Source organism: Podarcis raffonei, chromosome 6 (genome assembly GCF_027172205.1).
Source record: "Podarcis raffonei isolate rPodRaf1 chromosome 6, rPodRaf1.pri, whole genome shotgun sequence".
Lineage (NCBI taxonomy): Eukaryota > Metazoa > Chordata > Lepidosauria > Squamata > Lacertidae > Podarcis > Podarcis raffonei.
In genome coordinates, this window is record NC_070607.1 from 10929541 (window position 1) to 10944471 (window position 14931).

A 14931-nucleotide genomic window follows, 5' to 3' on the forward strand; every position below is an offset into this window, starting at 1 on the left:
CCGCGTGTAACATGCTGTGAATTTTAAATCCCACTTCATAACTTCTCCCATGCTGTAAGTTGTATATTATACCCAAAATCCCTCACCCCACGGAAGCCTCTCTTAGAACGGTGCTTGCCATCTGCATTATTTGCCCGCATTTGCATTAAAAACAACACATTCAAAATATGTGTATTAGAATTCTGCTGCCAGATTTAATCAGGGACCTTTTTAGCTGATTAAAAGCATTTCATCCAAGAGGATCAGCTCTAGGGCTAGTGATGTCTTGAGCTTACTGAGGCCGAGCATATATTCCGTTTTGGTCCTCTCTGCCCAACTTGCTTAGGCATTTAGAGTTGTAGTAACGTGTTGTTATTGTTTAGTCGTTTAGTTGTGTCCGACTCTTTGTGACCCCATGGACCAGAGCACACCAGGCACTCCTGTCTTCCACTGCCTCCCGCAGTTTGGTCAAAGTCATGCTGGTAGCTTCGAGAACACTGTCCAACCATCTCGTCCTCTGTCGTCCCCTTCTCCTTGTGCCCTCCATCTTTCCCAGCATCAGGGTCTTTTCCAGGGAGTCTTCTCTTCTCATGAGGTGGCCAAAGTATTGGAGCCTCAGCTTCAGGACCTGTCCTTCCAGTGAGCACTCAGGGCTGATTTCCTTCAGAATGGATAGGTTTGATCTTCTTTGCAGTCCATGGGACTCTCAAGAGTCTCCTCCAGCACCATAATTCAAAAGCATCAATTCTTCAACCCAACTCATTTCAGTGAGTTTACTCTGAAAGGGGATGGAAGGAGGCAGCGGTTTCCCTTCTGAGCACAGACAAACACATGAACCGTAGCAGTTCCCACTTCCTATTCCTTTTTCATTGGAATCTCCTGACATCCCTGACCCAGAGTAAATCGTGTTTCAGTTTCAATCTCTCACCTAAAGACAAGAGCAGGGGTCAGCAAACTTTTTCAGCAGGGGGCCGGTCCACTGTCCCTCAGACCTTGTGGGGGGCCGGACTATATTTTGAAAAAAATATATGAACAAATTCCTATGCCCCACAAATAACCCAGAGATGCATTTTAAATAAAAGGGCACATTCTACTCATGTAAAAACACGCTGATTTCTGGACCGTCCACAGGCCGGATTTAGAAGGCGATTGGGCCGGATAATGCCCCCGGGCCTTTGTTTGCCTACCCATGGACAAGAGCCATGGCATCTGGTGAAGAGATATGAGGACTTTAAAGATAATGGGTAACTTAGATAGTAGAAATTCCTCTAACTGCAACGTATTTTGAACTCCAAACTAATCCCCAAAACTTAACCTCCGTGAGAAGGGACACTACGATTTTGCTGAGTGACTAGTTTCACTGCCCAGTTGTTTTTCCTGGTATATAGCCTCAATCTGAAGTCTTACAATGTGAATCTCTTGCTGCTTATCCTTTCCTGGGACTTGGTAAATGGTTCGTTTTACATAACATAAATCCCTGCATACGGTCGTTCCTCTACTTATGTATTCTCTGGATACGGAATCTTCAGGTTATGGCCATGGCAAACCCGGAAGTGTATACAGTCATAGGTAAAGGTAAAGGGACCCCTGACCATTAGGTCCAGTCGTGGCCGACTCTGGGGTTGCAGCGCTTGTGTCGCTTTATTGGCTGAGGGAGCCAGCATACAGCTTCCGGGTCATGTGGCCAGCATGACTAAGCCACTTCTGGCGAACCAGAGCAGCGCACGGAAACGGCGTTTACCTTCCCGCCGGAGCGGTACCTATTTATCTACTTGCACTTTTACGTGCTTTCGAACTGCTAGGTTGGCAGGAGCAGGGACTGAGCAACGGGAGCTCACCCCGTCACGGGGATTCGAACCGCCAACCTTCTGATCGGCAAGCCCTAGGCTCTGTGTTTTAACCCACAGTGTCACCTGTGTCCCGTGTATACAGTCATACCTCAGGATAAATACACTTCAGGATAAGTATTTTGGGTTGCACTCCGCGGTGACCCAGAAGTAATGAAGTGCGTCTTACGTTCTGTTCAGGATGCGAACGGGGTTCTGGAACAGATCCCATTCGCATCCCGAAGTACCACTGTACTTCCGGGTTTCACCGCATGCGCAGAAGCGCTCAATCACGCTGCGTGCATGCGCAGAAGCGTTCAGTCGTGCCACGTGCGCGCGCAGAAGCACACCTCTATTTACTTAATTTTCCCCCGGAATGAAATAAGTTTGTATCCGGAAGGTCCACTGTATTTTATAAAAACTATACCATTTAGCACTGGGGCGCGGGTGGCGCTGTGGGTTAAACCACAGAGCCTAGGACTTGCCAATCAGAAGGTCGGCGGTTCGAATCCCCGTGACGGGGTGAGCTCCCGTTGCTCGGTCCCAGCTCCTGCTAACCTAGCAGTTCGAAAGCACCTCAAAGTGCAAGTAGACAAATAGGTACCACTCCAGTGGGAAGGTAAACAGTGTTTCCGTGCACTGCTCTGGTTCGCCAGAAGCGGCTTAGTCATTCTGGCCATGTGACCCGAAAGCTGTACGCCGGCTCCCTCGGCCAATAGAGCGAGATGAGCGCCTCAACCCCAGAGTCGGCCACGACTGGACCTAATGGTCAGGGGTCCCTTCACCTTTACCTTTACCTATACCATTTAGCATTCCATTATTGCATCCATCAAAGCTTGTTTACACTGTTGAATTTATCTTAATGCTGGCAGCGACCCTTTCCCCCATTTACCTGTTGGGGGTGTGGTTAGTGAGCAGAGGTCAAGCCCTGTGGTCCAGGTGGGAGGCAGGTTCTGTAGGGGATTTCTGTTTTTTTTTTTTTTATAATTTTTATTAAAGAATTTTTTATAACCACAAAAACATAACAATACAATACAATAAACACAACAAACAAACAAACAAAAACAAAAACAAGTACAATTTCAGATCTTATTTTCTTATACCTTTCTTCTCCGACTTCCTCATGCCTCCCTTTTCTGTATTCCAATTTCTAATCAATTATTCAGCAAATCTTCCCTTATTTTAATTTAGTTTAATCTTCCTTATTCTCCTTATCTTATCCATTACTAATAGTAACCAATTATTTTCTAGTCCAACATCATTCTAACTTTCATTAATTTTGTAGTATTTCTTTAAATAGTCCTTAAATTTTTTCCATTCTTCTTCCGCTGCTTCTCTTCCCTGGTTTCGGATTCTGCTCGTCATTTCTGCCAGACCCATGTAGTCAATCACCTTCATCTGCCATTCTTCCAGGGTGGGTAGATCTTGTGTCTTCCAGTACTTCGCAATGAGTATTCTTGCTGCTGTTGTAGCATACATAAAGAAAGTTATATCCGTCTTTAACACCCCTTGGCCGACAATACCCAAGAGAAAGGCCTCTGGTTTCTTAGGGAAGGTATATTTAAATACCTTTTTCAGTTCATTATAGATCATTTCCCAGAATGCCTTAATCTTCGGGCACGTCCACCAGAGGTGAAAGAATGTGCCTTCCTTTTCCTTACATTTCCAACATTTATTGTCAGGCAAATGGTAAATCTTTGCAAGCTTGACTGGGGTTATGTACCACCTATAGATCATCTTCATAATATTTTCTCTTAAGGCATTACATGCCGTGAATTTCATCCCGGTGGTCCACAACTTCTCCCAGTCAGCAAACATAATGTTATGACCAATGTCCTGAGCCCATTTAATCATACTTGATTTAACCGTTTCCTCCTGTGTATTCCATTTCAGCAGCAAATTATACATTTTTGACAAATTTCTAGTGCTGGATTCTAACAGTTCAGTCTCCAATTTTGATTTTTCCACCTGGAAGCCAATTTTGCTGTCCATTTTAAACACTTCATTTATTTGATGATAGTGCAGCCAATCTCTCACTTTCCCTTTTAGTTTCTCAAAACTCTGCAATCTCAGTCTGTCCCCTTCCTTTTCCAGAATTTCCCAATATCTTGGCCATTTAGACTCCATATTTAACTTTTTAACTGCCTTAGCTTCCATTGGCGACAGCCACCTTGGGGTTTTATTTTCCAACAAATCTTTATATCTAGTCCAGACATTTAGTAGTGCTTTTCTGACAATATGGTTTTTAAAACCTTTGTGTGCTTTAACCTTGTCATACCACAAATATGCATGCCACCCAAAGATATTATTAAAACCTTCTAAATCCAAAATATCTGTATTTTCAAGAAGTAGCCAATCTCTTAGCCAGCAGAAAGCTGCCGCTTCATAGTACAGTTTAAGGTCTGGCAGGGCAAATCCCCCTCTTTCCTTTGCATCCGTTAGTATCTTAAATTTTATTCTGGGCTTCTTGCCCTGCCAGACAAATTTAGATATGTCTTTTTGCCACTTCTTGAAACAATCCGTCTTATCCATTATTTGCAATGCTTGGAACAAAAACAACATTCTTGGCAATACATTCATTTTTATAACTGCAATTCGACCTAACAAGGAAAGCTTCAAATTTGACCAAATCTCCAAATCTTTTTTCACTTCTATCCAAGTTTTTTCATAGTTATCTTTAAATAAATTCACATTCTTAGCTGTCATATTTATCCCCAAATATTTCACTTTTTTAACCACAGTCAACCCTGTCGCATTCTGAAACCTTTCTTTTTCAAACTGTGTTAGATTTTTCTCCAATACCTTAGTCTTTAACTTATTCAATTTAAATCCTGCCACTTGACCAAACTCTTGAATTATTTCCAAAACTCTTTTCGTGCTAGCTTCTGGCTCTTGTAATGTAAGTACCAGGTCATCTGCAAATGCTCTCAATTTATATTGTTTAGCTCCGACCTGAACCCCTTTAACCAACTGCTGTAGGGGATTTCTGATTCTTCCGGCCATTTTGGCACAATCCATCAACTTAATCTGCCATTCTTTTCTGGTAGGGACTTTTATCTTCCCTACCAGAGCCACACTTCGCGTCACATGGAATACTTGTTCAATGATCAGGATCGCTGGTGGTTTTGCTTTTGCTTCTGTTTTCAAAGCACTACCTCAAGCTGCTTAACAGCACTTGGGGGAACAAAGTTGGGATGAGCAGTAGGACATAAACTCCCCCCCCCCAATAATATTTATTATTTTCAGTAGATAAACATAGTAAAAAAAAGAAAAGATTAACAGTAATAAAGACAGACAAAAAAAGAACGGAAAAAGAGAAAAAAGAAAAAAGATACATACAACATATTACCACTTAATTAAAATTAAGTACCATCCATCTTCATAAACATAGTATTTGACTTCCTCGAATCTCTTCCATCCGAATTTCTTAGTAATTACCGGTATATGTAGCAGTTTCCAATATCAGTGTTTCAAAAGACCATATCACAGTCCTAATCATATTACATAGCTTTCCTTTCGTACATTTTCTTATTTATAAATTTAATTCCATTTTAATCCTAGTCCTACTTGTTTCTTTCAAGTGGTTGCATATCTTTAATATTACAATATTTATTCAAGTAGTCTTTAAATTTCTTCCACTCTTCCTGATGTTCTTCTTCTTTCTGGTCGCGGATTCTCCCATGTTGTTTCCCTAATCTAAACCACTCCAATAAACGCTTGAAACTGCTATTAGAGCTCTCTGGGAGAAAAAAAGACAGGTATACAACAGCGATAAGAGAGGCAGAGAGAGAGAGATAACTGTTTTTAAACTAAGGCAAATGGAATGTGCACAGAAAGTTTGCAATTAAAGGCAGATGGTTTGACTAACAGGGTTATGTTTTTGTGAGATGTGGGGCCAAAATGCCAGAAGCCTTTGTGTGTGTGTGAAGCAAACCTTCCTGTATCCTGAATGGAACTTTCCCAGGAGATATCTAGAAAATTAATAGGCGGTACTTGATTAGTAAAAGGAGACCCTTTGCAGTAAAATGAGGCCATCTGGATATAAACTAGCTGGATTTATAGATCTCTCCCCCCTTTTGAAAGCTCAGCTAAGGATGTCCTGCAAGTGGAACGGTGCTTCAATATTTTATTACTGGCCTTTGCACATTGTTCACAATATTTACAATATTTACAGGTGAAACTCAGAAAATTAGAATATTGTGGAAAAGTTCATGTATTTCAGTAATTCAACTTAAAAGGTGAAACTAATATATGAGATAGACTCATGACATGCAAAGCGAGTTATGTCAAGCCTTTATTTGTTATAATTGTGATGTTTATGGTGTACAACTGATGAAAACTCCAAATTAACAATCTCAGAAAATTAGAATATTAAATGAAATCAGCAAAACAAGGACTGCAAATAGAGCAATATTGGACCTCTGAGAAGTAGAAGCATGCACATGTACTCAGTACTTGGTTTGGGCCCCTTTTGCATCAATTACTGCCTCAATGTGGCGTGGCATGGATGCTAGCAGCCTGTGGCACTGCTGAGGTGTTATGGAAGACCAGGAAGCTTCAATAGCAGCCTTCAGCTCTTCTGCATTGCTCGGTCTCATGTCCCTCAACTTTCTCTTGGCAATGCCCCATAGATTCTCTATGGGGTTCAGGTCAGGCAAGTTTGCTGGCCAATGAAGAACAGTAATCCCATGTCCATTGAACCAGGTTTTGGTACTTTTGGCAGTGTGAGCAGGTGCCAAAGTCCTGCTGGAAAATGAAATCAGCATCCCCATAAAGCTCATCTGCGGAAGGAAGCATGAAGTGCTCCAAAATCTCTTGGTAGATGGCTGCATTGACCCTGGACTTAATGAAGCACAGTGGACCAACACCAGCTGATGACATGGCTCCCCAAATCGACACAGACTGTGGAAACTTTTCCACAATAGATTATTTTCCGAGTTTCACCTGTACATGCCATTCCTTAGCCCCTTCGCCGAAAAGAAGACCTCCCTGTTTGTTTGAGATACGTTTGGGAAAGTTGCAGCTACTAAATCTGAATACACTCCCAATTTTGTTGTGGTTATTTCACAGAACTGTCCTGTACATGCTTCTGATCAGTGGGTATAGGATAGGGCAAATTTGTCTGGGTAGGGAATGGCACAACTTAGGTGCCACCACAGAGAAGTCCCTGGTGAAGATCTTGATTTATGGCAGGTTTACATGGGAGCAGATGGTCCCCTGGTTCATTGCAGTTCTGAGGTGTGGGATTTGCTGTTTTGTAGGGTGGCGCTGTGGGTTAAACCACAGAGCCTAGGACTTGCCAATCAGAAGGTCAGCGGTTCGAATCCCCGCAATTGGGTGAGCTCCCGTTGCTCGGTCCCTGCTCCTGCCAACCTAGCAGTTCGAAAGCACATCACAGTGCAAGTAGATAAATAGGTACCGCTCCGGCGGGAAGGTAAACGCCGTTTCCGTACGCTGCTCTGGTTCGCCAGAAGTGGCTTAGTCATGCTGGCCACATGACCCGGAAGCTGTATGCCGGCTCCCTCGGCCAATAAAGCGAGATGAGCACCGCAACCCCAGAGTCGGTCACGACTGGACCTAATGGTCAGGGGTCCCTTTACCTTTATCTTTAGGATGGTGAGAGGAATTCTTCAGCAGAAGCAAGGAAGCCACTACTCACTTTTAAGAAACTAAACTAGGGTTCTCACATTAAGCTCTTGGGTGTCATGACTTGTCGTCTTCCTGTTCTGCTGCAGCATCAACATTCAAATCAAATGAAATCAAGCTGTTAGACTACGCCAAAATTATTACAATTTATTTAGCAGACCACTGTAAACAAATGAAAACATTAGCAGCAGGGTGGATAAAAATCAATGATTTTTTAAAAACCAACAACAGATTTTTTTTATTTAAATCGGATTTTTAAAATAAAATGCTTTTGGAGGAAAAATCTTTCTAAAGATAGTTTTCTATTTAGGTTACATTATAGTCCAAAGGCTATTCATCAGGAAATAAGGATTTGTTTTAAGTTTTTCACTTGTGCTAAAATTCAGTCTAAGTTGTTTGTTATTGTTTTTTTTAAAAAGTTAAACCACATCAGTTAACAAACATGGATACATATGCTATAATGTTACTGCTTTAGTTAAATAAATTGTTTAAATTGTTATTAAGGAAATGATTATTTTTCTCCTTCCAATAAAGTACAGCAGAAAAGTTGTCCATATATAAACAATTAACTTATTAAACCTCACAATAATTTAATAATTATCTATGTATTTCTAATAGTAATTTTTGATATAACTGTAAAAACTACTCTGAAAATTTATTGTTCCAAAAATGAAACCTTCATCTGGTTGTAAATATTAAGATTATACCAGCAAGAATGAGTCTTTCTGTAAAAAAAAATTGATTTAAATCAAGTCTTACTGACTAGTGATTTAAATTGTGATTTAAATTGATTTGATTTTAATCAAATTCACCCTGATTAGCAGGATTTTAATCTCACTTGTAATGTAACAAATCCTATGTATAATATGGATAGATACAAAATATAAATTATGAAATAATATGTAGTTGAACACATTGACAATAGGACCCAAGGAGGGGATTGGGGGAGGTCTCAAAATTCAGAGAAATCTCTCTAAATGGATATGTATTTGGTTTTGTTATAAATTGATATTTTGTAAAATCAAATAAAAACGATTTTTAAAAAACGCCAAAACATTCAAATCAACCAGATCCTAGAAACAGAAGATTTCCACGCCCTGCTCCCCCAGTGGGATAGCTTTGATGAAATACCATCTTGTAGTAGAATGTTTCACGCCTGCTCAGAGGAATTAAATGTTGTGCATTTTGCTGGCATTGTAGCGTTGGAAGAATGAGAATGCCCCATCCCTTAGTCTGAGGACCAAGCCTTGTTTGCCCTCTGTGAACTGCCAACATCATCAAAACCTTCGAGTTTCTGAAGTTTGCCAAGACGTCAGAGAGGCAAAGCAAATACAGCCCTCCTTGCCACCTGGTTCTTTATGCTATAACCAAGTTTAGATAGTATATTTCATAGTTCCTGCAGTACTCCTCTCCTAGCCCCCAACCAACATAGCTCTGAAGTTGGCCAATGGTTGTATCTTTGGGCAGCATTCAGAATGGTGCAAGCAGCACAATTTATGCTTCTGCAACAAGACTTTCCCCCCCTCCCCCTCCATGTGCCCCCTTTGCCATCCCCACATGTACTTGGGGAGGGGTTGGGGGAAAACTCACAACAATGGCAAGTCCCATTGTGCAAGTAAAAGTAATTCCACTTGTGCAATGACATATTGGAATGTCACCCTTTGCTTAGTACAGTGGTACCTCGGGTTACAGACGCTTCAGGTTACAGACTCCGCTAACCCAGAAATAGTACCTCGGGTTAAGAACTTTGCTTCAGGATGAGAACAGAAATCGTGCTCCGGCGGCACAGCGGCAGCAGGAGGCCCCATTAGCTAAAGTGATGCTTCAGGTTAAGAACAGTTTCAGGTTAAGAACGGACCTCCGGAACGATTTAAGTACATAACCTGAGGTACCACTGTATTATAAAAAAGGTAAAATCAATAAAAACTATATGCTTAAAACGTCAAATTCAAAATAATAATAATAATAATAATAATAATAATAATAATTATTATTATTATTATTATTATTATTATTATTATTATTATTATTTATTATTTATACCCCACCTGTCTGGCTGGGTTTCCCCAGCCACTCTGGGCGGCTTCCAACAAAATACTAAAATACAATAGCCTATTAAACATTAAAAGCTTCCCTAAACAGGGCTGCCTTGAAACCAAGAAACATGGTTAATAGCTATTTTCAAACCCAGGCTTTCCTCCTTTAGTTTGAACGTTAGTCCTGTCTAAAGTGGTTGACCATTTACTGCAAGGGGGGGGTGGATTGGGTTTGCTCTGTGAGATAATCCCGCTTGCAAAATTTTGGCTTGCAGAGAGCAATTTTGCAAAGTGGTTCTATCTCTGAATGGAGTTTCCCAGAAAATCTGGCATGGGATTCGCTGTGCTTTATCTGTCTGTCTCTCCCAAATCCTTACAAGCAGATGGTGGAGGGGGGCTGTTTTTATCACAGTGAGTGGGCTGGGCGATCTTCCAGCCGATGGACCTGAGTGAGGAAGAATGCATCTGAAAGCTGCAGGCCTTGTGACCTCTGCTCAAGATATAATGCTTCCTTCTGAACCTAGAGCCCCTTTTCCCATCACACTTAAATTCTCCCTATGAAGGGACACGGGTGGCGCTGTGGTCTAAACCACAGAGCCTCTTGGGCTTGCCGATCGGAAGGTCAGCAGTTCGAATCCCCGCGATGGAGTGAGCTCCCGTTGCTCTGTCCCAGCTCTTTCCAACCTAGCAGTTCGAAAGCACACTGGTGCAAGTAGATAAATAGGTACCACTGCGGCAGGGAAGTAAATGGCGTTTCCATGTGCTCTGGTTTCCGTCACGGTGCCCCTTTGCACCTGAAGCGGTATAGTCCTGCTGGCCACATGACCCGGAAAGCTGTGGACAAACGCTGTTTCCCTCAGCTTGAAAGCAAGATGAGCGCTGCAACCCCATAGTCCCGGTACCCGCAGCCCAGGGGGCCTTCAGATGACCACCCATTGAGTGGCAGCTGGAGGAGGCATTGGCAAAAAGACTGCATGCCAGCGGCTGGGCCAGCAGACTTGTGCTGGTCACTGCAGCTTCCTTTCTGTTTCCCCTCCCCGCCCCAAAAGATCTTAGAGCCAAGAGACAGCATAATAAAATGCTTGTTTTATGGTTTTTTAAAAAGTTTAAAAGATATTATCCCTTTCTGCAGCAGTGTGCTTAATCCCAAGCAAGCGTGTTTGGCATCAGGGCAGGCAGACGCAAGCTCCATTTGTTTCCCTGTAATCGTAAAGATGCTGTGATTTCAGTGAGATTAAATCCAAAGCTGCGCGTACTCAGAAATGTTTGTTCTTATCAGGGTTGGCAAACTTTATTTTATTTTTTTTTTGTTTGTTCCGAAATGCCAAGCAAGTGGAAGCAGTTGTAAAGCATGGAACGGCAGTGGAGCAGAAAAGAGATATGTTAATTGTGTGCTGTTGTTGTTTAGTCGTTTAGTCGTGTCCAACTCTTTGTGACCCCATGGCCCAGAGCACGCCAGGCACTTCTGTCTTCCACTGCCTCCTGCAGTTTAGTCAAACTCATGCTGGTAGCTTCGAGAACACTGTCCAACCATCTCGTCCTCTGTCGTCCCCTTCTCCTTGTGCCCTCCATCTTTCCCAACATCAGGGTCTTTTTCAGGGAGTCTTCTCTTCTCATGAGATGGCCAAAGTATTAGAGCCTCAGCTTCAGGATCTGTCCTTTCAGTGAGCACTCAGGGCTGATTTCCTTCAGAATGGACATGTTTGATATTCTTGCAGTCCATGGGACTCTCAAGAGTCTCCTCCAGCACCATAATTCAAAAGCATCAATTCTTCAGCGATCAGCCTTCTTTATGGTCCAGTTCTCACTTCCGTACATCACTACTGGGAAAACCATAGCTTTAACTATATGGACCTTTGTTGGCAAGGTGGTTAAGATGCTGTCTTGTGTGCTACTGAAGCCATACTCACAGAGCCATCAAAAGGGACACACCCACACACCCATAAGACCATTAAGCCCAAAGTCTAAAATCAGCTGCACCATTGAGATCGTGCTTAACTTTCCTTAGACTGTGCTCACACTCCTGTTTATAGTGCACTCATCCTGCTTCCAGAGCTGGATTTTCAATACAAAACACATATGTATGTCATGCATCGTTATACGATATTCCTGTTTGATATGTTCTTTCTCAAACCAGATTAACACTGATTGGAATTCTTAAGCTGTTCCGACTTGGTTTCTAGCCAGGGTATGAACCCCCTAAAAAAAGGTAAAGGACCCCGGACGGTTAAGTCTATTCAAAGGCGACTATGGGGTTGCAGCGCTCATCTCGATTTCAGGCTGAGGGAGCCAGAGTTTGTCCACAGACAGCTTTCCAGGTCATGTGGCCAGCATGACTAAACCGCTTCTGGAGCAACGGGACACCGTTATGGAAACCAGAGCGCCCAGAAACGCTGTTTACCTTCCCGCTGGTGTCCTTTCGAACTGTTAGGTTGGCAGGAGCTGGGACAGAGCAACGGGAGCTTACCCCGTCACTGGGAATCGAACCGCCAACTTTCCAATCGGCAAGCCCAAGAGGCTCCATGGTTTAGACCACAGCACCACCCGTGTCCCTAACGCAGGGTAAAGACACCCTCAGCCCAACAAGGCCCCCTCAATGCATACAGAACAGAAGCAAAGTGAAGCCATGCAGATGTGAGCAGTGTGTGTTGGGGGAGAGAGATTTAGGAAGCACTGAAAATGCAACCACTGGAACGTGGCTTTTTGAACACATTCTCAGTAAGATGCAGGGGGTGGTACCCTGTAATAATATACAGTGATACCTCGGGTTAAGTACTTAATTCATTCCGGAGGTCCGTACGTAACCTGAAACTGTTCTTAACCTGAAGCACCACTTTAGCTAATGGGGCCTCCTGCTGCCGCTGTGCCGCCGGAGCCCGATTTCTGTTCTTATCCTGAAGCAAAGTTCTTAACCTGAAGCACTATTTCTGGCTTAGTGGAGTGTGTAACCTGAAGCGTATGTAACCCAAGGTACCACTGTAATAAGGAGCAGGAGAGCAGCGCAGTGTGGGGTGCAGCTGCCCAGAAGGCTGCTTCTGAAGGAAAGTTTGACTTTTGCCTTGATGTTGCCTAACTCTTCTCTCTTTTACTTCTAGTATATTGGCAGCCTAGATGTACCCCGGCCAAACAGCAGGGTGGAGATTGTCACGGCCATGAGACGCATCAGGGTAAGTGGTGTTGATGCTTTGATTCCAGCATGCTTATAGATGTCTGCTTTATCCGAACAAGATTCGTGTGAACGAGAGAGAGATATCTTAATTCTAGATGGTCAGGAGAGGTAACGTGGGAATGCTGCGATCCTTATTAAGCCCCTTGTAAACGGGTAAGCGCGGGTGGCGCTGTGGGTTAAACCACAGAGCCTAGGACTTGCCGATCAGAAGGTCGGCGGTTCGAATCCCCGCGACGGGATGAGCTCCCGTTGTTCGGTCCCAGCTCCTGCCAACCTAGCAGTTCAAAAGCACGTCAAAGTGCAAGTAGATAAATAGGGACCGCTCCGGCGGGAAGGTAAACGGTGTTTCTGTGCGCTGCTCTGGTTCGCCAGAAGCGGCTTAGTCATACTGGCCACATGACCCGGAAGCTGTACGCCGGCTCCCTTGGCCAATAAAGTGAGATGAGCGCCGCAACCCCAGAGTCGGCCACTTCTGGACCTAATGGTCAGGGGTCCCTTTACCTAAGCGGGTAAATGTGGTCCCTTCCTCAACGGCAGCGGCTCATGTTCTGTTTCTGCTAATAATAATTTTAGCAACATGAATTTTTATATCACTACTAGTGCGCCTAGTTCTTTAGGAAGTAATAACAACATGAGGAGGAAGGGTTCCTACCCCAGAGAGTTTGCAATGTAAAATTCAGCCCAGGAAGGCAGCTGCAGAAGAAAGATTGTGGGTTCAGTTCAGTTGCACCCTCACCTGAGTGCTAACCATTTCTGGCCTGAAGGCTCTAGTTACTCTTGGCCCATGGCAACAATTACTTTGCCTGCCCTGCCTCTCCCTCTCCCCCCTCACTGAACGTTTCTGGATTCTGTATTAGCTGATAACATGCAGTACGGTGGATTTCATCGATAAACTCATTCTAGAAACTTTGAATACAGTGGTACCTTGGTTGTCAAACTTAATCCGTTCGAAAACCAAGGCGTGGCTTCCAATTGGCTGCAGGATTGGCCAATCAGAAACTGCGGAAGCCACGACGGACATTTGGCTTCCAAAAAACATTCACAAACTGGAACACTTACTTCCAGGTTTGCAGTGTTCAGGAGCCAATTTGTTCACGAGTCAAGCCATTTGACAACCAAGGTACCACTGTAGTAAGGTCAAAAAGATAGATAGAAAATCTTCCATCAAAGCAGAACATCGCCAACAAGCATCTGATCTGTCATGAGAAATTCCCCCTTATATTGAAATACCCAAGGCTGATTATTTGAAGAAGTTTTCTTTCAAATTTGTGGTCAGCAGAGTTGAGAGTGCATTGTTGGCTATCCAAGACCATTCCTCTTATTGAATTTGTATCTTCAGTTATGCTTAAACAGTGTGTGTGTTTAAGCGGATTCCTTGCATGCAGATAATAAAGAACATACTTTGCTCATCCACGCTTGCTTTTTCTGATTTGTTATCCTGCTTTCCAACACTGCTTCATCCTATAAGGACGGTACTTCACCACCACCTTAGTTACGATGTGCCTTATTTGGGAAGGCAAAAAAACATGGTGGACGAGAACCTCCCGTGACAGCAGATAGTTCTTTGTAGGACATTATGCAGCGTGCAAGAGCCTGTTGAATTTGTCCCAGGAGGACCAGCGCTTCTTCGCTGCTCTCTGTTTCTGAACAGCGATGAGCGCAAGAACAGGAAATTCCTTGCCGCTGACCTGCGCAAACTCATCCCAGAGGTCTCCAACCTCTGTTCCCCCATCCCTGCCCAGCCGTGTGCTAATGAAGGGGGGGAAGCAGAGTAATGTGAATTCCTCAGATTCCAGCCTTAATCTGTCGCTCTGGATTCCATCTCAAGCTTAGCAGACAAGGAGGGGGGGAGCTGCCTGCCAGACGTCTTGGAAGGGGGGGGCGGCCTAGCTTTTCCAGGAATCGCAAGGCCAACATGACCCAGGCAAAGGTGTGGCGGAGCAGCAGTTGCCTTGTATTGAAGCCGAAGAACGAGAGAAACCCTGGCAAGGAGTACAGTTTCCAAGCACTTAGCTAAGAAGTGTTTAAAATGCAGAAAAGGACCTGTTTTTTGGGGGGAGGGAGAGTGTGTCAAAGCCCTAGGTCAATATAGCAGCTTCGGATTTTTTCGCTTTGCGTAATAGGTAAAGGGACCCCTGACCATTAGGTCCAGTCGTGGCCGACTCTGGGGTTGCGGTGCTCATCTCGCTTTATTGGCCGAGGGAGCCGGCGTACAGCTTCCGAGTCATGTGGCCAGCATGACTAAGCCACTTCTGGCGAACCAGAGCAGCACATG

General features: G+C 43.7%; 1 protein-coding gene across 2 annotated transcripts in view; it reads left to right on the plus strand.

The window, feature by feature from the left end:
- NOS1AP (nitric oxide synthase 1 adaptor protein) overlaps positions 1 to 14931 on the plus strand; it is a 76241-nt gene that overhangs the window by 17875 nt on the left and 43435 nt on the right. For both annotated transcript variants that reach the window (XM_053391415.1, XM_053391413.1), the window contains exon 2: positions 12583 to 12654. In XM_053391415.1, coding sequence (XP_053247390.1) covers positions 12583 to 12654 — 72 coding nt within the window. The remainder of the gene's footprint in view (positions 1 to 12582; positions 12655 to 14931) is intronic.